The 23,770-nt window shown below is 51.9% G+C and overlaps 5 protein-coding genes across 5 annotated transcripts, besides 10 other annotated features; 4 read left to right on the forward strand and 1 right to left on the reverse strand.

Annotated features, from left to right (window-relative positions):
• Nucleotides 1-4,776: 4,776 nt before the first annotated feature.
• On the forward strand, nt 4,777-5,073 carry PODANS_3_980 (uncharacterized protein; the record flags this gene model as incomplete). The annotated part of the gene is made up of 1 exon (XM_001903327.1): nt 4,777-5,073. One exon carries the CDS (start codon nt 4,777-4,779, stop codon nt 5,071-5,073), a length of 297 nt encoding a protein of 98 aa, XP_001903362.1.
• Nucleotides 5,074-5,296: 223 nt separating this feature from the next.
• Nucleotides 5,297-6,190: a sequence feature (pseudogene).
• A 3-nt stretch (nt 6,191-6,193) lies between these two features.
• Nucleotides 6,194-6,373: a sequence feature (pseudogene).
• Nucleotides 6,374-6,376: 3 nt separating this feature from the next.
• Nucleotides 6,377-6,628: a sequence feature (pseudogene).
• Nucleotides 6,629-8,224: 1,596 nt separating this feature from the next.
• Nucleotides 8,225-8,391: a sequence feature (pseudogene).
• Nucleotides 8,392-8,585: 194 nt separating this feature from the next.
• Nucleotides 8,586-9,040: a sequence feature (pseudogene).
• Nucleotides 9,041-9,146: 106 nt separating this feature from the next.
• Nucleotides 9,147-9,445: a sequence feature (pseudogene).
• Nucleotides 9,446-9,770: 325 nt separating this feature from the next.
• Nucleotides 9,771-10,193: a sequence feature (pseudogene).
• Nucleotides 10,194-10,322: 129 nt separating this feature from the next.
• Nucleotides 10,323-10,730: a sequence feature (pseudogene).
• Nucleotides 10,731-10,914: 184 nt separating this feature from the next.
• Nucleotides 10,915-12,211, reverse strand: PODANS_3_992 (uncharacterized protein; the record flags this gene model as incomplete). The annotated part of the gene is made up of 2 exons (XM_001903328.1): nt 10,915-11,364; nt 11,417-12,211. 2 exons carry the CDS (start codon nt 12,209-12,211, stop codon nt 10,915-10,917), a joined length of 1,245 nt encoding a protein of 414 aa, XP_001903363.1.
• A 946-nt stretch (nt 12,212-13,157) lies between these two features.
• Nucleotides 13,158-14,456, forward strand: PODANS_3_1015 (uncharacterized protein; the record flags this gene model as incomplete). Its single annotated transcript, XM_001903329.1, has 1 exon — nt 13,158-14,456. One exon carries the CDS (start codon nt 13,158-13,160, stop codon nt 14,454-14,456), a length of 1,299 nt encoding a protein of 432 aa, XP_001903364.1.
• A 341-nt stretch (nt 14,457-14,797) lies between these two features.
• Nucleotides 14,798-15,195: a sequence feature (pseudogene).
• Nucleotide 15,196: 1 nt separating this feature from the next.
• Nucleotides 15,197-15,437: a sequence feature (pseudogene).
• Nucleotides 15,438-16,285: 848 nt separating this feature from the next.
• Nucleotides 16,286-16,879, forward strand: PODANS_3_1020 (uncharacterized protein; the record flags this gene model as incomplete). Its single annotated transcript, XM_001903330.1, has 1 exon — nt 16,286-16,879. The coding sequence occupies one exon, from the start codon at nt 16,286-16,288 to the stop codon at nt 16,877-16,879; it is 594 nt and encodes a 197-aa protein (XP_001903365.1).
• Nucleotides 16,880-18,634: 1,755 nt separating this feature from the next.
• On the forward strand, nt 18,635-21,913 carry PODANS_3_1030 (uncharacterized protein; the record flags this gene model as incomplete). The annotated part of the gene is made up of 1 exon (XM_001903331.1): nt 18,635-21,913. The coding sequence occupies one exon, from the start codon at nt 18,635-18,637 to the stop codon at nt 21,911-21,913; it is 3,279 nt and encodes a 1,092-aa protein (XP_001903366.1).
• Between the last annotated feature and the right edge of the window lie 1,857 nt (nt 21,914-23,770).

The following is a 23,770-nucleotide window of genomic DNA, read 5'->3' on the forward strand; positions in this document are numbered from 1 at the left end:
CCTGCTTGGATGATGTGGCTTTTGAAACAAAAGAATCTGAGGATGAACCGATGATACCGAGAAGAGACGAGAAAGCAGCACTTTTTGAAATACTTTATAGTACTCCCGAAGAGTCGGCAGAACATCGCACTGCGGCCGTCTTGGCAGCCGGTCAGCCCGACACGGTGATATCGGTGTTAGTAATCCCTGCGGATGCGGGTTGTTATGGCCGATGCGGATTGATTGGAATCCCGGCGCTGAGGGCGGAATGCGCAGGTCTTCGGATAGATTCTGACAGCTGACCAACATGAACAAAGGTGCATGTGTTGCCATGGACCCTGAGCCCGAAAATCAGTAACGAAACACACCCAGTCATAATACCGACAAGACGACAGAGGAAGACGGCCAGCAATCTTCACTCGGATGTTAGGTACGCTGGTGAGCCTAACAAGCCTTGCCAGCACCATCTATCAGTGATCACCAGCCCATTGAGAGCCACAACAGGTATAGAAACTTAGGTTTCAAGGGCTTTTGGTGATTGTAACGGGAGGAAGAAGAAAACCTTGGAATAGAGAAAAAAAAAAGACTGAATACAATACAGTATACCTGTGGGCAGACTGAGGGGCTTTGTAGATCTATCTAAGCTTTAAATTAGTTTAAGATAATCCAGACTATCATTTGGAGGGAAATCCAATGCTGGTTCTGGAAGACATACTGCTAAAAGTTGAGGAAGATTTCTCTTCCCATTTTTACATTGACACACCCCCCCCCCATGCTTCCAATAGCCTCAGGCTCATAAGCGCCAACAGAAAATAAAACTTGAAAATAAAACGGGGCGGCAAAAATAAATTTCGGGACCCTAACGTGTGTGATAAGCAAGTGCCGCACTTTTTGACGTGACCTGACCCTCCACATTCAACCTTCCATTTCTCAACCAAAAGCCACGTCTTCTACCTCTAACGAAGCTAGAGTAATTCTGGCCGCAAACGAGCCGCAGCGAGGATTTACAAGGTTGACGATAGAACTATTCGCCGTCTAGTTGCCGGTACATTTGCACGACGCGATCCCCTAGCCAACTCGCGCAAACTTACGGATTGTTGAAATACAGCACTTATTTGTGGATTTTACAGTATGTTCTTTCTCGTGGCTTACAGCACTCAAAGGCTTCAAGCCACAGCGTCCATAACGCCCACAGCGGTCACAATGAGCTACAAAGTTCTCATATAAAGCCACTGTGGCCAACTGAACCGGTAGAAGTTGTGGGGATTGATAAGGAGGAAAACGAGGTCTTGGATGCCTATAAAAGACTCCCCTTGCAGTGTACTTGGAATGGTCTTTTCTTTCTTAAGTTTAAGTTCAAGTCAAACAGTCAAAGTCAATATACTGGTTTACCACACTCTCTTCCAGGGCATAGTTCCATGCAGTTTAGTGTCTACCATTCTATTTACAGGGCATGGTTCCTTATACTTGCCTTCCTTCGGTGCCACCTCGTACTGTCGTATCTCGCAATCTAAAAACCCCAGAGTCTTCAGCTAATTGCTTCCGACCTACCCGGCAGGGCCTAATCAACTAGCCTGCTGGCGACATATCTTAAGAGAAAGGTTATTCGCGAGTGGCTTGCGCTTGTGTATAATAGTAAGGTTAAGTCCAGCATCGTTGACGGCCATGATAGCTATCGCTTCGAAGAACTCGAGACCTACTGCTAGGAGCACAACATTATTACACTTTGTATGCCTCCGCACTGTTCTCACCTGCTTCAGCCATTAGATGCTGAATGTTTTGCGCCGTTAAAGAAGGCATTTAGCTGCTAAATTGAGCAGCTAATGCGGATGGATATCGCACACATTAGCAAACTGGGGTTTCTTTTTGCATTCAGAGAAGCATATTTTGCTTCGATAACAGAAAAGAATATGCAAGGGGGTACAAGATAGAAGTAGGACCGGCACGCCTATCAGGCGCATCGGTTGTAGGAATAATAAATATCTAAGGGGGTTTACCGGAACTGGCTTGTACCGTATGACCCGGAGAGGGTGATATCTAAGCTAGATGCGTGTTTTCGAACTCCAACACCCCCATCCTCAAGGCTAGCCACGGCACTACCTTGGGTCTCCCAAACGCCACACAATCCTCGAGAAGCAACCTCCCAGCCACAGCTTATTATTATTATTATTCCTACACCGTTCTACCCTTTCTTTTTAAAGAGTGCGCTGGACTTTCTGATGCTATTTACGGAAATAAACTGTTTGGCCCCGCCTCGGATCGAGCCTCAAGTAGAGGAAGATCGGATTATACGGCCTTGTAAAAAAAGACGACAATATAGAAACATACACAGAGATGCATATGATGACAGGCGTCGAGGCGTTACATTGCTGGCACACTTAACGGCTCGGCTTGGATGTTCCGGAATCTGGATATAAGATATTTAATGACACTTGGCTTAACTCTTTTCTTCATCGAAACAATGTTTCGACGGCATCGAGTCCCGCCCCTTGGACGTCCCTGATGGCAGTCATTAGTGTCGGATAGAACCTATCAGCAATCTTTTGGATCCCCGACGGGCTGGCATGAATCCCATCGTACAAGTCCACCTCAGCATCAAACCCAGTGAACAAGTCCACAACCCAAACCGGACTGGCCGTTGTGTTTTGGCTGACCGCCTAAGCCGGAATGGCTCTGTTTAGTTCCTTGCTCATTCTTCTCCGCGTTCACCCCAAGTGGGATAATCTGCGCCACCTAGGTAGTCCCTTTGTCAGTTCTTATCTCCTAACCGTCATTGATAAGGTACTTAGCTTGAGACAACTCACGATAATCCTGATATTTCGATTCCGCCCCCTCATCTGTCCCACAAGCGTGGAATACGCCCTGAGCAGCTCCTCCGTCCCCGGCGTTCCTCTGACAATGTCCACGGTGCCCAAGTGCATCGTCACCACGTCAGCAGGGTTCTTTCCCAACCAGTCCGACACCCGACCCTCGTTCGCCAGCAGCCGTAGTCGGTTATCGAGTCGCCCAGGGGCATCCATCTAACTGGCTTTTGGTCCCTTTGTCTCGGGAGGGACAGGGATAGAGCGTATGGAAAGAGCAAGAGAGTTAGGATGCAGGGCCTCGTTGTGAGTTGTTGTGAAGGTGGCAAAATTGAGGTTGAGTTGCTAGGCGCAAAGGAGGTGCACGGGGCAGCTGAGGGATGATATAGTACCCTAACCAGCATGGTGTTTACCCGGCGGGAGATGTCCGGGATCAGGTTACTACGTGGTGCACAGAACGGCACTGTGAATACGGAGGATCTGGTCCGCGAGCCACGCAGCCATACAATAAGAGCGTGATTCATAATATACTTTCATTACATCTCGTCCACGGTACGAAGACATTCAGAAGACTGATATACCGGATATCAGAAAAGAGAAGGACAAGGAGTGGGAAGAAGGGTAGGAGCTAAAGGAGTGAACTGAAGTTGGAAGGTATGTTAGAGCTGAGATTGCAATAAAGGGGTCAGGCACTGTCCAGCAGTGTTTGTTGAACGACTTGGAGAGATGTGAATTATGGATGTCCGATTGGTCTCCTTGAGCTTGCCTGGGTTGTCGTCCCTTTATAGTACCAATAGAAAAGATATGAAAAGGTAGTACCTCTATTTCTCCAGCCGAGCTTTCTTATAATAGAAACCGGGTTCGTTCTGAGCTCCCTGGCACCATCCCGCCTCCTCACGTTGGTATTATGGTCGTAGAGTGAGTTGGCGATGTTTTTAGAACGGTTGGCTCCTCGGTCAAACGGCCAGGCCGGTCTATGGGACTAAGTCTCAGTGGTTTATCAAAAAGTTGTGTGACGTTCAGGATGTCGCCACTAGTTTTCTCTGGAATGGTCTCCTCCCAGTTCTGTGGCAACTTCGATCAAGTGCCATCCAGTCACTTCACCTAATCACCCCTGGCCGACCATTTAGGATTGCAGGTCTAAGGCACCCAGACCATGGCCCCGCCACGTGTAGCTGCCTTGCCCAACTTTTGTTCCTTAAATATCTTCTTTGTTCATTGATTTATCACCAACCCGCATCGGCTACAGTGCTGATAGAGGCTCAAAGCACTGTTGGAGTCACATAACCTGTGTATACACGTTCCACAATATTTTACCAACACCAAGACTGAACTGGTACCTAACCAACAACTTGAATTCCTAACACCAAAACACCACAAATCAAGCCAGACATGAGCAATACCGATGGTGAAATTCTCCCAGGAGACCCAAGGTTTCAGCCTCGATTAAAATCTCAGTATGTGCTTGACCTGGGAAAACCGGACGACGCGGACTGTGGTCGTGGCGTCCAGGAGACGCTCGATGTCATCGCCGCGCTGGAAAGCTGTGGAATTCCTTGCTGCGTCGTCGGCACAAAGGCTCTGGTGTATTATGGCGCTCGCCGAGTTCCTATGGTTAGTATTTCCGTCGAGCTACGCCCAAAACAATGTAGTTTACTGACTGCGAGTTGTTCAGAACTGGGAAATATGTGTCCCGACAGAGTCATTCGATAGAGCGATCACCTTGCTCACCTCACCCCCTCTGAACGAAAAGTACGAGGTGTGGCACCGCGTCCTGCCGAGGCCTCAAACGCTCATGCACACCTACCCCCGCTTCACGCTCAAGGGTGTCAACTTTTTTTTCATAATTGTGCCGGAATTCGAATGCCTTCTTTCTCCTAGCCCGGACCAGTGCGAGCGCAGTGCGAGCGGGATCCCGTACCCCAAGCTGGAGCTGTTTGCCCAGAGCCTGATCGACCTGCAACAGTACGCTGATCTGGACGACCTCGTTGACGGAATGAATCTAGAGGAAGAGTGGGGCGAAACCAACCTAGAGCTCGACAAACCACCGCCGCTCGAGCACATCCGGGAGAAGAATGACATGATTGCTCGCTCTCTACCAGAAGACATGCGCGACGTCACTCCGCTTGCCTTGCTGAGTGAGAGGACGAGGCCGGCGCGGGATGCATGGCGGCGCAGCGTGAGCACGAAGCATCGGAGGATCAACGATGAGCTGCCGAGACACAGGTACCTGACGAGGTTCCGGAAGGTCGGCTCGAAAGATCCGCGTGAGAATACAGACCGGGAGGTGTGACTGGTCTATATGTTCTTGTAGTAGCCTGTTTTGTTTTGTTTTTGGCTGAGTGCGTTGCTCAGTATATGTATGTTGCTCATATCTTCCATCCAATGAAATGAGAAATATACTGTAAGCCGTACAATGTATTCAATGAACCCAAGAAATAACAGAAGAACGGCAACAAGATCCAGAGCTCCTTCAAAGGCCCAACAAAAGAAACTACCCCACAACAAAAGCTACCTCAGTACGCATCCACCAGAAAGCTGTCCAGCTTCGGAGTAAAGAATTCAAAGCTCTGCTGATCAAAGACACACTGAAGTTCCTCCTCCTCATCATCCTGCTGCTGTCCCTTGCCCTTGCCCTTACCCTTTCCTTTGCCTTTCCCATTGCCGCCGCTAGTATTACTGCCCCAAACAGGCCTCAGAGGAAACCCGCAAATCCCCTCCTTCTCCCCCTTCTTCTCACCTCCCTGAACAATCCCCTCCAGCCGCTCAAAGTCCTTTCCCTCCTCCACCCACTCCATCAAGCTCTTCAGCATCTCTGTCGGCCAAGCGGCATTGTTAGGCTTGACCACCCCTAGCGGGTCCACAGTCCCAGGATTATAATGCGAGCCCCCAGGTACCAAAAACAGCTTGTTCCACTTTGCTATCTCGGCATACCCCTGCTGCACCCCCAAACCAGGGTACATTATCTTCCTGACTTTATCCTGATACATGGTCGACGAGACCGCGGGAATCATGGCATCAGCCTCCCCATGCCACACAATCATCTTGCCCCCGTTGCACTTGAACGGAGTGAGGTCCGGCCAGAGGGTGAAGATAGTAGACATGTACTTGCTCATCGCGTCGTTAACCCATTCGCGGATGACATCAGGGCTGACCTTATCCAGCGGCAGCGTGGCCGAGTAGACCTCCTTGATCAACAGGTTCACCACGGCAGGAGAGAGAGGATTGGGATAGGGCTCGAGCTGGTTCGTGGCCGGGTTAAAGACGGTGACAGAGTCGCTGAAATCCACGGAGGGGGCGTAGAATGGGTGGACGAGCTTGTTCTTCGAGTCGTACATGCCGCGCCAGGTCTCGGCTGCCACAACGGCTGCTTTGGCGGAGACGGTGCCAGCAATGGGGGGTTGGCCGAGCTAGGGAACAGCGGAGCAGTTGTAGGGGTTGCCAATTGAGGACGAGGCGTTGAAACGGGCGAAGCAGAGGTCTGTGCGGGCAACTACCCCGTCGGTTTTGCCGTCGAGGGGATCGCAGAAGGCGATGGCGTCGGCGGTGATGCGAGCAAGCTCGCAGACGGAGGGGTAGTAGTCGTGCTTTCGCTAAGCGAGGGGACCGTGGTAGTGAAAGATGGGGTGGCGGATTGCCGGGGAACCGACAGAGACGCCGTCAAAGGTTGTGCTGTACTTTTGGACTTGGGACATGCCCTCGCGCCCGCCCTCGGAGCAGCCGTGGAAGTAAGAGTAGATTTTGGTCAAGTTGGAAGAACTGTAGAACTTCCGTATCAGTTCTTTGCCGAGAACCGTCATCTCGTGCATAGCTCGGTAAGAGTACGCGATAAGGGCGTCGTAGTTCATGGCGCCGTTGCCGTAGAGAATAACACGGCTGACATCGGAGTCGAACCCGCCGAAGCCGGCATCAGTGGTGATGGAGGCAGCGCCATAAGGGAGACCGGTTGCGAGCCCCCTTGCGCCGAGCGTGACGGACAGACCGCCTCCTACTGTTACAAGGAATCGATTCTTGAATTAGGCGGGGCTTGGAAGGTAAAGCCAAAGGTTGACGCGGTCACTGGGGCGGCCGACATAGCGATAGGCGAAGGTGACGTTGCAAAAGTTGCGGCCGGTGGCGCCGGGATGGGTGCTGTCTGGTAGAGCCGTGAAGTTGGTGACAGGCTGAGCCGTGACAGAACCAGCGATTAATTCAAGGCCCTGGAAGAAGTCGGGTGCCGGAAAGGATGATTCAACGAAAGGTATTGTGCAGAAGTCCGGAAGGTTCGAACTGCACGTGGATTTAACCACAAGACCGGCCACTACCAAAAGTTTCAGAAGCCCCATCGTGTCTCAGATATTCCCGTCAAGTTCTTGAGCTGCCTGGTGAGGAATCAGCAACCCATTCAAGGCGCTTCGTCTGGATATTTGTAGAGGATCATGTTGGTGATCCCCTACGGAACCCGGGTTCTTGGCAAACAAGTCGATAGCTTGAGAGCTGGAGAACTAGATGAATCCACTAAAACCCCTCTACTCCTCGTCAAAACGTCATCAAACAAGCCAAAGACTATGATGGAAAATAAAAAAAACTCCCATTTACTGCTGTCTGTCCTTATAATTATTCATGGTATCCCTGCAATGCGAAGTACGGGGTATATAAAATACAAGATCTCGACCCGACCAGGGGGATTAATGCCCCACTTTGAGGCTACCTCCACACACGCACCAACAACCCATGCACTAGGATTGTATAACCACAGAATCTCTTGATCCCCCTTGGAAGGATCTTGTGGCACAATGGCATGACTGTTATTTGCGAATTTGGAAGATCAGATTTCAATCCATTGTTAACGGATTGAGGCTGTGTATCCGGAATCGTGTTCCCCCACATCTCCTACCAAGACCTTCATCCTGTAGTTTGGTCTTCTTCAAGCTTCAAAGCTGAACTGAAGTAATAGCCAATTGCACGTGCCTCTCATATAGCTGCTGGGTAAAGGGGTTAGCCCACTCACTTGACCGAAGGGCTCCCACCTCTTTAGCGTGAGAGCTGCAGTTAAATCCGATCTGTTACTCAGGCAAGAACGATCCAATTGATTTTACAATTAAGATAGTAAGTGCACCAATCACCGAGGTCCATCCTGCCATATTGTCAGTCCCCTCATGCCTGAAGGACCCATCTTTCGGGCATCAGTCAGTATTTTCCGTCGTGATCCGCCACTTCTCCTCATAGGACCAATCGTCGAGGTTCAAAACATCAACATCAACTCGATTCGCCATTCGCTTGTCGGATACCGCGTGCTGCATATGCAGCTATCCACGAGTTAGGATGGGCATGATACCTGGTAGGCCTCACGGCAGCTACCCAACAGGTCTTGTACTTGACATACCCCGCACTCTCTTAATACCCTTTCCTCTGACACTGTTCTTCGTTGTTCGGCACTTCGAAACAAGTCTTGGAATGCCACTATGGCCCGACAAAAGACCCAACTCCCTTTGCGCCCAGCTGGCTCGCAAGCGGGCAAAAAGCCCTGCGTGTTCTTCGCCCAGCAAGGCTGTCGAAATGGTAGCTCCTGCTCATTTTCCCATGATCCAGCCGTCGTCGAGTCAGTGACCAGAATTACGCCCACCGGCGAGCAAGATGGCAAAGCCCCGACACCAAACCCACCTGCCATTTCTATCTCAAAGGAGCTTGCCTGAAGGGAGACAGCTGCCCCTTTGCTCACCCGGAATCCACCCAACCACTCGTTTCCGAGGAGAATGGGGAGCATTCAACTGATAAAAGACAGGGCCCAGAGAATGTAGGCTCACGCCCATTCTAAAACTAAAGACATTTGCTAATCTCCATACTATTTAGGATGAATCCGAGGACAAACCCGACGACTAGATACGCCAGCTCGGCCGTTCGCATCAGTCAATTGCCTGTGGACAGCACAGCGGGTTATATCTTTTCAGTCCTCCGCAAACTCGGCTTTGCCGTCTCGATCGACGAAATTCGCTTCACCCCAAGTCCCGATCCAACCTATCGTGTTGCCGATCTCCTCATTGAGGATCCCGCTTTCGCCAGACAGTTCATCAGCATGGCAGATGTCTTCAAAAGATCCTTTGCGGGCAAGAATAGCATCAAAGTCATCGCTATCAACGCGCCGATGCCAGGGGGGTCGGGAATGCACAGGGTTGAATGCAAAAAGGTCCTGTGCTCTTGGTACCGGCCGTTCAAGACGGTGTGGCTCAATTTCACATCGTCGGGCTTGGCCGAGATAGTCCACGAGAAGTACACGAGTGGCAGGTGGAGAGTTCTCAACATGCCTGTCACAAGTCACACGCCCAAGAGGAGCAAAGCGTGGACGACAGTCATGCTCACCGAAGTCCCTGCCGAGGGCTACCGAAGACGATGTCAAGAAGTCGATCCCGGCGAGCATATCGCCTAGAAACGTGGAGACTGGGACCCCGAGCTTTAGCTACGACGCTGAGATGGCGAATGCTCTTGTCAAGTCTAGGCTGATGGACGTTGGACCGCTCGAGTGGTGGGAGGATGCCGTGTTTGGAGGCAAGCGTGCCAAGGCGAAGGCTCGGTTTCAGGACGATGGCGATGCTGCCAAGGCGGCCTCCCTGCTCGACGGATGGGAGCTGCCATTTCACAAGAAGGGCAAGCTCACTGTTCAGGCCATCTACTCTGCACGATTCCGGGTCCAAGAGCGGATCTATCGAGCCATCAAGCCCATTATCGAGGAATAGAGCACGACGTGGCAAGCAAAAAAGGTGTACTTGGCTGCCTATGAACCTGCTCGTTTCTCCTCTTCGCTTGTCCTGAAGTTTGAAGGAGAGGATAACAAGGCGGTTGCGGAAGCAAAGCGAATCTTAGAGCAGATATTGTAAGGCCACCTTGCGACTAACAAAGGTAAGCCGATCTGGTTACTTACCTTTACCGTTAACGGTGAGGTCTTTCAGAAAATACAGGAACTTGAGCAACTCCTGGGCATCGTGATTATCCGCAACAGGAAGCTATCACGAGTGTACCTCTTTGGGCTGGAAGACAAGTGCAAAGAAGCCGAGACGAAGCTTGCGGCAATTGCACAGCATTGCACAGCAGGACTTGTCAACCACAAACTTCATTAAGCTTAACGCCGCCCAGTTTGCGTGGGCTTGCCGAGGTGGATTTAAGTCCATCACAGAGGCACTCGGCCGAAAGGCTACCTTTAATGTCGTCTCCGATCCCAAGCAGATTGTGGTGACAGGCTCAGACGAAGACTTCAAGCTCGCCATCGACATGGTCAAGGCCCAGAAGGAGCCCAACTCTGGGAGCAGCAGCAGCAACACGGGAAAACAATCCAGCACTGGAGACTGCTCCATTTGCTGGACGGAACCCGAAAATCCCCTCGTCACTGATTGTGGCCATACCTATTGCTCTGACTGCTTCGAGGGACTGTGCGTCTCGGCGACCTCCTCCGCCAAAAACGACTTCATCCTCCGATGCGAAGGGAACTCGTCCCAGTGTCAGCAAGCCTTCTCTCTTAACTTCCTCCAAGAGCGCCTATCCTCTTAACTGTTTGAAGACATCCTCGAGGTATCCTTCAAGTCCTATGTCTCGCACCGCCCCGACGCGCTACGCTACTGCCCTACCCCTGACTGTGGCCAGATCTATCGCGCTGCGACGGGAACCTTCACCTGCCCCAATTGCCTCACGCCGGTGTGCACGACCTGTTTCGTATCACACCAGGGCAAGACGTGTGCCGACCATAAGTATGTTTCGTCAGGTGGGGACCTGGCCCTGAACGAAGCCAAGCAGCGTTTGGGGATTAAGGACTGTCCAAAGTGCAAGACTGCCATGGAAAAGACGGAGGGCTGTGACCATATGACATGTGGTGGGTGTGGGACGCATATTTGCTGGAACTGTTTGGAGACATTTGGGACCGGGCCTGAGTGCTACAAGCATATGAACAAGGTGCATGGGGGAATTGGGATGGCCTGGTAACTATCGTATCCGGTATACGGAGACTTTATCGCTCACTCATCGTTTTCACTTGGATAAGAAAGCAGCTGCCTTGTCATTATTACTTTGTCCTTCGCAACTCGAAAAAAAACAAACCAGAAAGAAACGCCAAACTTCTCTACTGACAACTTTACACGATAGTCTTTCGAATACATGGCAAACGCCCTCAACGCTTTTCCTTGACTGGCTTCTTCTCAAATGCCAGCATGCTGGGCGCGTAATCCCTCAGGAGGTCAATTCGTGCCCTCGATGCAGTACTCCTCTTTTTCAGGTCCTCATGGAGTACGCCTTCGACGGAGGGACGCAGCAACTTGAAATCGCTCAGTGACTGCACACAGCCGTGCCTCGCCTCAAAGTTGGGCAAGAACGGAGCCCGGAGCGGCGGTCGGTCTTGATACTTCCTGCACTTGTCTCTCAGGCTCTCCAGCCTGAGATTTCCCTCCAGCTTCCGTCTCCACTGAGAAATATTCATGAACATGGCATTTCCCTCGCTGGGACAGTATCGCCCGAGCACCTCAAGAAGCATGAGGCCAAAGACGTACACGTCGGTGGCCCTCGTCATGATGCCCTCGCGTGTGGCCTCGGGGGCCAGGTACACCAGCGTGCCACCGACGTCCTTGATGTTAGCATGGTCATGTGGAGGTTTATTCGAGGCAAACTTACATGACGAAGTATTGCCAGCTGTTCGACTTCTGCTTGAAGCCTGATTTCTGTGTCTTCTTCTTGCACTCCTTGACGGCATACAACTTCCCTTCAGCAAGACACACCGCCATGAAGACTCTACCGAAACCCCCCTCACCAAGAACCTTGTACGTGTGGATCTGGCGGAGCGGCTTTTTGTCGAGATCGATGGGGACCTTTGGCGCATTGGGGCTTCTTGGCTCGAATTCTATCATGGCGGGATTGAGTGTTCGCTGTGGCTCGAAATGGACTCCGCCCGCCTTATTATTTGCCTCTGCAATCACAATGAGGGCTTTCCTCGCCGCGTCGACATTCTTCATGATGCTCTCTCCCCACACAAACTTGAACGATATCTCCGAGGTGAGCCATATAACGATTGGCAGGCTGCGGTCCATTGGTATGACTCGACGACGGGGATCGTCCTGCAGGCTGTATTTGTCAATGACTTTGCCGCTTGCATCCCTGCATCCGATGCTGGTGTGGTAGCCCGTCGTCGCGTCTTGGAGAATCAGCTCCCCGGACGGGTAGAGCTGAAAGTAGCATTGCTGGTCGGGCATGCCGCGGAGGTAGAGCACAATGTCGCTCGTTTGTTTCAGTCTGCCGACGGACAAGACACGTCCGGCAAACTTGGACGTGTTCCCAGCCTTGACCCGCAAGCTGAGGGCGCCGTTGTACCGGCTTTGGTAGGAGGTGTTTTCTTCGACGATTTTCCGTGATTCGGCATCCTGTAGTACGAGGTAGAAGAGGACCTCCTTGGCCAAATCAAGAGCGGGAGGAGGCATAATTTCAACGGAATGCCTTTGCGTCGAGGATGGAAATGGCAGCTGAGAAAAGTTCAAGTGTTGGCAGTGCTGGATGTGTATGACTGGAATCGACCCGCGGTTCCTCTTAAGTTGATGTAAAGAGTTGATGAACGGTTGTACAGTTCCGGAAACACTGGCCCTTTTAACCTAGTCACTGACGGGCTTCTGACTTGGATAAAGCTACCTATCTGGATATCTACCTATCCAAGTTACTTAACCAACACACGACCAACCTGCGGCGATCCTATGATTACAGCGCCACTCACGACGAGGCTGGCGGCCCCGTTCGAGACCAGTAACCTGGGCCAGAGTTGACAAATGTAACCATGGGCGCCCTGACTGTGTTTTGGGGGGGGGGGCGAGATGTCTGGGTAGTCAACCCATCTCATTCACCCCTACTGTGAGCGCCGATAGGAGTGAATCTGATGGAATAACTCCGGTCGAGGCACTGTAGGGAACCTCCAGATGCAGGTTGGAGTGATTCCAGACCTAGTCGATATGTTTCATATGCTATTCTGAGAGGAAAGCGGTTGGCCAAACATGAATGATGTTGGACCCTTATGAAGGCGCGTAATTGCATTTGGCACAGTGCACGCTCCTGTTGATACACCGTCTCCATGCATGTTGGAAGCCTGGGCAACCAGCGGGGTTTCCAACATCAACACCACGAAGCCCTTTCCCTTCATCTCATTCACCATACCTTAACAGCTTTTCGATTTGGAACTTGAACAGCTCGTCACCACAAACTGATTTCATTCACTTCACTGTCACTGACAATGACCAACATGGATCTCGACAACCACCACCCAACTATTCCTCTAGACGACGCGCCCATCATCCGGCTCACTGAACATGCGCTTCGTCAACATACGCTTGAGGAGATGCGGCGAAATGGTATTCCGTCGGAAGATCTTTCAGAAAGGCAATGCTCGGTCAGAGATTCCGTTTTGAGAGAGTAGAGGCTGAGCGCAAGGCCAATGGCGAAGAGTTTGCATGGCCTGAACCTACTTCCTCTAGGAGATCAGCTCCCCAGATGCCCAACAGCGAGTCTGAACGGAAGGGGCAAGAAGAAACAGAGAAAATGATGAGCGAGCCTCTAGAACACGATTTAGCGACATTCCGTGAGCCGTCATCCCCGCCGACGACGGTCTATACCGGCAACTGGAAACGCGAACAGGAATATGAAGACCTCCAGAGGGAACTCCGAGAGGCCACCAAGCGCGACCTCAACATACACCCATACAAGCACAAACCCCTGTCAAACTCACAGGACTTTCTCAGTGAGCCTGGCGCTGCCCGACAGCAACTGGCATGTGACGATACCGAACCCTACAATCCACCCGAGGCCGGTAATTCGGAATTCCTGGCTGATCTTCCCCCCCACACGGTCGTGGACGGCTTCGGCGAGCTGGGGGTGTACATGTCCCAGGCGAGCTACGTGATATCACTCGGTGGCTCCGCTCTGCCGGACCTCAAATACGGCATCATCATCGTCCCTGCTGGCGACGAATCGCTTCTGTTTACGGGCTATGGCGACCATGCAGATATGCCTGCAGACTTCCGAGCCGAAATATATGCCAAGAGCAGAGAAGTGAGGAAGCAAGTGTTTGACGAAGAGATAAAAATGTGTGGGAGCTACGTGCCTCGCACAACTCGCCGGGGTGGCCACATGTTTAGACTGCCTCCGATGGAAGAGCCGGAGAAGCTGTTTTATGCGCAGAGGGTTCGAGAGAGCCGGGCTAAACATCGGGAGCTACATGGAACCAGGCGGTCGAGCGATGTCGGATCGCAGCTGTCTGACGGAGCCGAGGCCGAGGCTGGAGCTGTATCATTTTCTGATCAGTACCCTGTTCGGTCCCCTGGTTCCAACAGCTCACAAATGTACATCCATGGCGACTCTATTGCGTTGCCTCCGATCGCAGGGGTTGTTGATGGTCTGCGGCGGTTGTTTGCACAACAACTGCAGCAACAAGAGAAACCTGGGGGTGGGCCAGGGCACGAACTGTACCATCCCGACAAGTTGAATGAGCTCGCGCAGTTTCTTTGGAAGCTTGCCGACGGAAATGTGCTGGAGAACCCCGGGCTGGACAAAGAGGTGTGGAAGAGGTTACATGAAGTGGGAGCCTCCGCTTCCGTGGCAGCAGAGGAGGATATTCCCGCAGATCATGGTATGGACAATAATGACACAACCAAGTCGGTTGAAGAGCAGAGCACTGAAATATGAGCTGGTAAGATAGATATAGATGTCATTGGATTCCCTTTGTCATGTACATTTTGTCCCCTTGCATTGTCGCCGTCTTGGCTAGCTAAGCCTATGGCGCAGTGGGTACGATGGACAGTGAACAGAGTCAGGAGGACAGCCAGGATTCCGTTTAAAATAGTAAAAGCAAGACGGAGAGCTCGCAGTACTCAGTATAAGACACTAACCATGTAATATAATAACCCAACAACGAAGAAGGTATCTTGTAAACCAGAAGACTAATGGTACAGAAAAGCCTTCATAACAACAAATAGTCACCATCAAAACATACCACCCCGACACCTATACCAAAGAAGACAAATAAATCACTCATCACTCAACACCACCTCGCCCCTCTCCCCCACCCCCCACCCCGTCTCATACATACACCTCCCCGCCTCACAATCAGCATGAAACACCATCCCCCCTCCCTCAGCCTGCACCACGCTCGCCCCCCCCCCCGGCGCCGGAAACCGGTAATCCCTCGTCTCCTTTCCCATCAGCTCCCCCATCCTCACCCACGGGCCCTTGATATCCTCCGCTACCGCAAACCGGACATCATACTCAGCAGTATTGTAACAATGCGAGCTATAAAAAAGCACATACTTCCCCTTTCTGGTCTTCACCAAGCTCGGCGCCTCAATCAGCGGCCCGTCCACCTCCTCTATCCGATCCAGTATCGTGATCGCTTCCCCAACAGGGGTAAACCCATCTTTCACATTGACCTCTTGACCTGTTTCCGCACGGCCCTCCTTTGCCTTTGGCGCTCCCGTCCACTTTGTAGATTACACACCGTCTGTTTTGTTCGGTGTCGTAGAATCCAGAAGCGTCGATTGCGCCGCCGTCTGTGTCGGGGCAGGCAAAAGGTTGCATGTGGGGGGTGTACGGACCTAGAATGGAGGTGCGGGAGACTGCCACGCCGATGCAGTGGTAGGGGGAACCGGAGAGGCGGCCGGAGTAGTACATCACGTACGTGTTGTTGCCCGCCAGTGGTGGGGGGAGGTGGTGGATGTCGGGGGCCCAGATTAAAGGGAGGGTGTCGTTTACCCAGTCGCCTGGGCGGGGGAGGAGGTCGATGTCAGACAGAAAAGTCCACCCAGCGTCGGTGGAAGCGGAGGTGAAAGAGGGGAAGTAAGGGGACGAGGTACAGTAGTCCTAGCTGTGATGGTCCTTGTTTCATCCACAAACTACAAGAATTATACTGCACGGTGAACCTGTTCCAGAGATGAAGTATTTGCGCCATTTCTGAACAGTAAGGAGGGTGGAGTGCGACTTGTTACTGCGACACCTTATAAAAGAGTCCGGAAACGGCAAAAAGTTTCCCTCGACCGTGAAGAACAACTATGTCCGGGATCTGACCTCATTGTTCCGTGCTTTTCCAGCAGCGACCTCCCAAGCCCTGCATAGGTAATGCCATGCTTGATCTATGAGGGGGGATGCTGCCGGTGCTGTCATGGTGGCTCAGGCTGACCTCCGGTTCGATGTGGAGAGAAGAAAGGACCCAAAAATGGGCTGCTCAAATGCAGGATATGTTGCAATGGAACCTCGGACTAGGCTTACCGAGTCCATCACAGACAAACTCAGATTTTTTCAAATTTGCTGCCATTTATCCAGCTGCTGTTGGTGACGGGATGCCACCACGGCCTATCTGCTGCCAAGATTTATTCCCGCCGAAGGCTTTGAACCACCCTGTAGACGACTCACCCACATAAAACACATGGCGTATAAAGAGTAGATCACACTCTCAGTGTCAAGATGGCCAAATGTTTTCCACCCTCTTTTCCGTCCACTAACAACTCCCACCGCCGGTAAAAATGAAGCTAATCCCCCTTATTCTTCCCTCCTGCTTGGCCAGCGCTCAGGCTCTAGGTCAACGCCTGAATTTCACCGTCGACGCAACCGGCCGCGGCTGTCCACCGGGCTCTGTATCGGCTACCATTTCCCCTGACGCCCAGGTCATGACTTTTGGTTTCGACAAGCTCCAAGCTTACATCGGCCCAGGTTACGACCTTGCTGCAAGAACATCAAACTGTGGAGTCCATATCACGATCAATCGTCCAAACAGCCACGTGCAGTATGCTGTTGTTGAGAACACCTATCACGGCTATGAGCATCTGGACAAAAGTATCACTCTCACGCTCCTGTCGACGTTGTACCGCTCGGATAACGCGGGGCAGGTGATGACTACATCGGCCGCTATTCCGGGTTCAGGCGTGGGCCAGACATTCACCAGGACGGTGGCTGTTCCGGAGACCGAGTACCTGTGGTCAACATGTGGGAGCAATTCGACTCTGTGGATGTTGAGTGAAAGAATTTCATTGACGAGCAGGGAGAGAGGTGTTGAGGGAAAGTTTCAGGATGAGGGCGAGGGTGTTGTACCGCTGACAAGGCAGCTGCGGCTTCTGTGAGTTTTCATTGTGGTGAGAGCTGAAGGCGGGATGGGAGCCATGCTAACTTGGGAGCAGATATCGCCAGTGCAACTGAGATGGCCGATGCTTGGGAATGTGTATTGCCTTTTGTTTAATCTTCATGCCGAAGGCCCTATGCTGAGGCTTAGCAATGGAAACAAAATTGCTGTAGCTCTCTCTTTCTTCGTTCTAAGGTTATCTAAGCAACTAATGCCTGATGACCATCTTCACAGACTGGACATGCTCCAAAAAGCTTGATACTGAGGGCTAATTAATGTTCAGTCTGAGTCCTCGATTGGCTCGGGTGAAGATTCCTGTTCTTCGGCGTCATTCTCAGCCTCGGAATCATCCTGTTGTTCAGGATCGGAATGGATAAACTCTACTCCGGGATCGTCTTTCTCTGTTTCGTAGGGCCTGGTGGGCGAGGAAACCTGAGCCCATTCTGACTACCTGACCTTCTTCTCTATCTTCGTCTTTTTCCTGCTGGGGTAGCAGTTGGGGGTTGTCTCGACAGTGTTATCAGCCTCCTCGGGCTCGGGCGAGCGCTTTCGTTTGAGAATGCTGGCTCCCTTCTTCTTCCTCTTGAGAATCTTGACGAACTCGAGCTCAAGCTCGGTGTCAGTATCCGAATCGTAGAAATGCCGTATTTGGCGGGTGAGTCCTCCTGAGTTGGCAAGGGTTCATACCCCACACGGCCGCTTTTCTTCCAGACCTCGATACGAGCCATGGTAATGGCCTGTTGTTGACGACACTTTTTGCGGAACTTCCTCAGTTTGGCGGGGGGATCTCCCGATCCTTGTGACAGTGGTAGTACCTCTTGACGGGGGCCTCCAGTTGGTCCTCAAAGAAACCATAGTCGTCAATGAATGGGTCGCTGGAGAGCTTGTGATCGTTGTAGCGGACCCATGTGGTTTTAACAATCCTGGCATCCTCGTCAAAGCCCCCTTCGTCAGAGTCCTCTTGGTCGGAGCCTTCATGGAAAGATGAGCTGTCAAGGAGAGTTGGGAAGTCTTCCTCAGATATCTGTCCCTAAAGCCAGGAATGAAGCGGACATGTCAGAAGACATTGCTGGGCCAAGAAAAGAAAAAGAGATATAATTACCGCGGTGGAGTTTTGGTCTCCTGGAGTCTTTACGATCTGGCCTTCAGCTGTGGAATCCATATTGCTCCTGTGCTGGCCATCCAAACCAATCAACATGTTCTCTGCCGTTTTGTCAGAGCAAATAGGTAAGAAAAAATCTGCAAGTACCATACTGGGAGTGAAGTGAATGAGTTCTCTGATGGATGAATTTCTTTGAAAATGGGGCTGTGGTATTGTGAAGCATTCTTCTTCAGAGTGCTGTCAATAACATGAAGCAGACAGTAACTCGCAGTGAGTGGTGCATGTAAAATGAAAGGAAAGAGGCACAGCACATGCTAAACAAATCCTTATACCATAAAACCTGATCCCACGACCGTGAGTGGCTGATCATGTAGGGCCTCTTCAATGTTATTGTTTAGATACCTTGTAATAGGATTCATACAAAGCCTTTGGTACCGACACGGGAAATATGCGACAATTGTTCTTTGTCTGTCGTCGATCGAGCCCAGCGGCGATGCCAGGTCCAAGTCCGGGTGCCTTGGGCTGCCGGTTTCTTTGTCTGCATCATAGGTAGTCACCACCCACAGATTCCTAATCAACCCGAGCAGGTACAGCGTGCTTCTTGAAACTTTTGATTGAAAAATCTTCAGCTAGCCATTGCACACTGTCTTTACGATGCCGATCACTTTGCCACGAAGCCGCAGGGAGGAGGTGACTGTTCCGGCGATGGAAAAGCTGGCTCCTGTTCACTGTCCACTCCGTGCGGAGACTGACACCCCCGATATTCATGGGAATCGAGGGCTCGCTCGGCATGGCCTTGGGGCGGCGAATAGATGGGGTACAACCCCCGACCAGCTAGTCAAAGCCGACTGGGGATGGACGCGATGGCGATGGCTTCCTCATCCTGCCCCTGTGACACCCTATTCCGTTAGTCACCAGCTCCGGATCCTGAAGCCGCCCAAGGCAGGGATCAGCTCAAGTTTCCGCACCTGGAGGAGATCTACCAACTCTTTTATGGATGTACTATCAAAATCGAGAGATTGGGATGCAGATGTGACCCAGACGAAGAAGTCAAGATATTTAAGCCATTACGACACGTCCTTTGTGCCAGGTTGGGCAAGGGATTTGGAAAGCGACGTTCAAATAATGAGAGACAGATTCAATGAGGTAATCACCAGGCTGCGTGAAGAGAAAGAAGTTGGAAAAGACGGGAGGCCAACATCATCAAGAGTCCTCAACAACTGGTTAAACACGGCGCGAAGGGTACAGGTACCTGGGACTGGAAACATAGTGGTCTCAGGGACAACATCATCAATATCACCTGGAACGAGAACGACACCGGTACCAGGGAGGCAACATCACGAACCTAGGACCCCCTCGGATCAAACAGACCCAGACCCATCGAACCCTGAGCAAGATGAGTCGAGTAAAACACTTGTTGAATCGCCTAATGCGGAGCCGCCGTTACAACTGGTGCTTCGAGCGATAAGAAATGAGCTTGTACTCATCAAGGATGCCTATCAGGATTTGAATGACAAATTCACAAGGTACCACAGATTGGCAACTCAGGGTGGACATCAGCGAGGCCTGGAATCCGAGAGTGAGGGATCTAACGAGGAACCTCAGGCTCCTGAACCGCCTGGTCAGGCATTGGGGCCAACAACACCAGCAGTAACAAGCCAAACAGACCAAATCCTACCGCCATTGGCGCAGTCGATGACGTGGAGGAACAAACACCTAGAACCACAGGAGGCCAAGTGTGAACAACAAGCAAAGCGACAACAACGAGTAATTGACCACTTACTTGACCGAGTAAAAGCACTAAGTAGAGAAAAGAGCCCCAATGAAACCAGCAGCATACTACCCAACAACTCGGCCGACACCAGCATGACCACGGCTGCGTCTCCGCTTCAGACAGCCAGTCAAGCCAACACAGGTGCTCCTGGCACACAACCTTTGACTGGTCAACCAGGAGGAAGTGCTGCAATTGGTAAAATGGTGGAGGAAAAGATGCGGCAGTTTCTCGGCATAGCTGCCACCACAGCTCAAGCTCAGGATGCAAACGTTGCCTCAACGGGTCAGGTCCAAGCTTCAAATACTGCCCCAACAAGCGTGCATGTAGAGACTGCTGCCGGGAGCACCGCCACTAGCACCAATACACCTCCCCAAGGAACTGCAGCCCAAGATCCAGATATTACACAAGCACTCGCTATCCTTGCACAGGCCCTCTCCACCACTGCTATCCAGGTACCTGTCACTGGAACCGCCCCTAATGGCACAGCCTCCGCCGGAATCATCGCCGCTGCCCAAGAACCAAACACAACCCGGGTTCTTGCTATCATCAGAAATGCCCTTGCTGCCACTGGTACTGGCGCACCTCCCACAGCAACAGTAACCACCACGCAGACCGTTTCCACCGGCGCCGACGCACCTTCCCACGCAGTAGTAAACGCAGCAACCAACACTGAAGATCCAAAGACACCGCCTCCTACCACCGAAAGGGTCATCGTCAGGGGTCAAGAGCAAATCCACGCCCTCTTCCGCTCTCTGAGACTTCAAACCAGGCAGTTCAGCTACAGCGCCGCCTTCCAACTCGACAGCCCCATGTTGTTCGAGACAGACGTCCAGAAGAAGAACAGGGAGAAGCCGTTTTGTCCACCTGAGCTTTGGGAAAGGCTGAACCGCGATCAGAGAGCCAATCGGATATGCCAGTTGATTTTCATGTGGCTGTGGCGCCAGATACTCCGACCGGGTGTGGAGAGTTTTGGTGTGAAGCCTGTGACTGCTGAGCCGGAGAGTTCAGAGAGGGGGTCGCAGGAGGAAATAGCGACCCCTTTTCAGAGGTTGAGTCGAGCCATCGCCCCGCTTGGGGATAAGATCTTTCGGACGCTGAGTCCGGTGATTCAGTTCGAGTTTTCTCGAAACGAATACCTTGTTCGGAGGCGGATTTGGAAGTTGTGCCATGATGCTGCGCTGTTGAAGATGATGTTCCGGGAGGGGCCTGGGAAGCAGATGAGGGTTGAGGTACCGGGGGCCCATGGGGACCAGACGGCTGAAAACAAATGGATGGAGCGGGGATTTGACGACTTGACCCATGCTCTTCCCTTCCAGCACTGGGTTCGTGTTATAGACCTGGAGAAGTCCACGGGAAAGAGGGCAATCGTGTGTGTTCCGTTTGGAGCGCTGACGATGGTGGAAGATGGGAAGAAGGTAGTTTTGGAAAGGGCTTGGATAGTTGGAAATGCTAATGAAGGTTCTGGCCTGTTCGTGCTGCAACGGAAGAGTCCCGAAGAAGTAAAAAGAACAGGTCCAGGAACCGAGCACGAAGAGCCAAACGAATTAGATAGCGGCGAGACAGAAGACCGTGATGAGACAGAAGACGCTTGCGAGACAGAACACACTGGCGATGAGGAGATGACTGGCGAAACAGCAAAACCTGTCGAGACAGAAACAATTAGTGAAGGCCCGAAGCCTGATGAGCGGCAGAAGCCCACCAACATCACCCAACAGTCCGAGGTCATTGTTATTTCAAGCGAGGACGCCGATGGTGATGAGTCCGAGTCGGAGTCAGAACACGATGACCTCATGAGGGACCCGACGTGGCGACCAACTGGCTCAACTGGCCAAAGCCAGTCGAGAGAACATTACAAGCGACCCGTTATACAGCTCATCCCGCCAGACGCCATCCTGGACGCTCTTCGTAGGCTGCCACCCTCAACTTTGACTGCAACTGATGTGCCATCACAGCCAACTTCAACAACGTCAACAGATCCTGTACCGACAACGTCATCAGCAGCGATACCCTGGACAAGCTCAACAACCCCTGGTCGAGACGCAGACCTAGATGGCCAGAACAAGAAGAAGAAAAGAAAAAGGCCGAGGATGGAAAGCGACCCGGATTGGATCCCCGGTCAAACCGATGGGGAGACCGAGCCAAGTACTCGGAGAAGGTGAACCTGAAGTTCAGAGGCCATCAAAGAAGCCGCGAGAAACACAAGAGGACGATGAGCTGTGATGACGATGTAGGGTGGTTTAGAAAGGGTTCCCTGCACAGGGCCACGGCTGGAAACACTAAGGAATTCACACCTCTAATTCAAGGCATCTTGTTGCTGTTTACTGAAGTTGTCACATACAAAGCAAAGAGAAAAGATGGTGCGGAAAGAGTGGGTTGATTCTTGAACAGGTTGATTTTCGATCAGGTTGATCTGATTTCGATCAGGTTGATTTGATTTCGAACAGGTCAATTTTCAAGCTGCTTGGTTCGATTTCAAGACGCTTGATGTGATCTCGACTTGCGTGATTTGATCTCAACCCGCCCGATTTGAACTTGACCAGCTTGATTTGATCTTGAGCTGATTTGCTCGCAGATAGCTGGTGATTTGATCAAACTCTGACCCATAGACCCCCTCCATCTGATCTGCCCACAAGTATTTAATTCAGTCCTTGCTCTCTCTCTTTCTCTCTCTTCCTCTCTCTTCCGGAGCTTTTGCTTCTCCCCCCCACCGCACTCACCAAAAGTCGCTCTTTTCAAGCGACTTTTCCTCCTTGACTCCCTTTCAAGACTTCTGTTTCATCCCCCACGAGCATCAGCAAGCTTGTTTGCTGCCTATGATCCACTCTATGATGGCCGAGCTCCATGGCGATGGCATGCCTTTCTCCTGCGCGATCATCACAGTTGTGTATACCAAGGCAAGCGTCTCTGCTCTTCCCAGCGCTCTTTGTGCGGGTGAGTAGGTGAGCTCCGGCTCACTGTCCTCCCCAGGCATATCGTAGCCTCTCAGCTTGTCCTGTGGGCAGGCTCAGGGGTTGTGGGATAAAACGCCCCTCCTATGGAGAGGGCAGAAACACAGGCAAACATTCTTGGTGATTCGATACAGCGCCGGTGGTTGCAAAGGTTTTCTCTCTGGCCGATAGGTCTTCGCGCTGCCCCTGCCTGCCTTCCGTCATCTGCTCGAAAAGGCGGTTGGTGTGTAGATTGTTTAGTTCATTGCTTAATGGGCAGAGGCGCTTGGGACACCGGTCCGACGAACGCGTAAAGGATCCGCGTGATACTGAAAGAACGCCCCCTCCCATGTTTACTGTTGCCGTCTTGCCAGCATGTTTTTTGCTGACTGGGATCTAGCTCATCACAATGCCAGCCCCAACCCATCCACCCCAGATTGCGCAATACATCATCCCGACCGCCGTCCTGCTCGACCGCCAAAAGCAACGCGATCATGAGAAAGAGAGCAAGCCGCACTGGACCGCCAGTTCCGAGGGCGCCAGATGGCACGCGAAATGAAGCTCGCCGAAGTCAAAACCAAGGAGAAGACCGCCGAAACCGAGAGACACACCGAGAGGCACCGTGTCATGTCAGAAATCGACACCAAGACTCACGACCATGCTTTGGTCGTTCGATGTGTAGCTTTCGGGGCACTCGGTCTGTTTTGTTTGTTTCTTCTGTGGCTGGGGAAATTGGCGATGATCTGGTGATTGATGGAAATGGTATTGAAGGGATTGTTTGGTGCACCAAGAAAGACAAGAACAGGAAATGACGACTGTTGATTTGCTGGGCCACAGTTATGTTGTGACGGGTTTTCGATGAATGCATGTCTGTCAGATATCACGGGGTGGCATGAGAGTGGTTCGAGTGACATGATTGCCTTTTGTTAAGAGGGGCAGTTTTTGCACACAAAAAAATAGGCTCGACTAACAGCAGCAGATGGCACCTTCTGGGCAGCCCGTGCCTGTTGCCGGCAGTGCCTGTTGCCAGTGACAGCAAAGTTGCCGAGTGGAAGAGGGGAAAGTGCGTGACAGCAATTGAACTTGACA

Source organism: Podospora anserina, chromosome 3, assembly GCF_000226545.1.
Source record: "Podospora anserina S mat+ genomic DNA chromosome 3, supercontig 1".
Lineage (NCBI taxonomy): Eukaryota > Fungi > Ascomycota > Sordariomycetes > Sordariales > Podosporaceae > Podospora > Podospora anserina.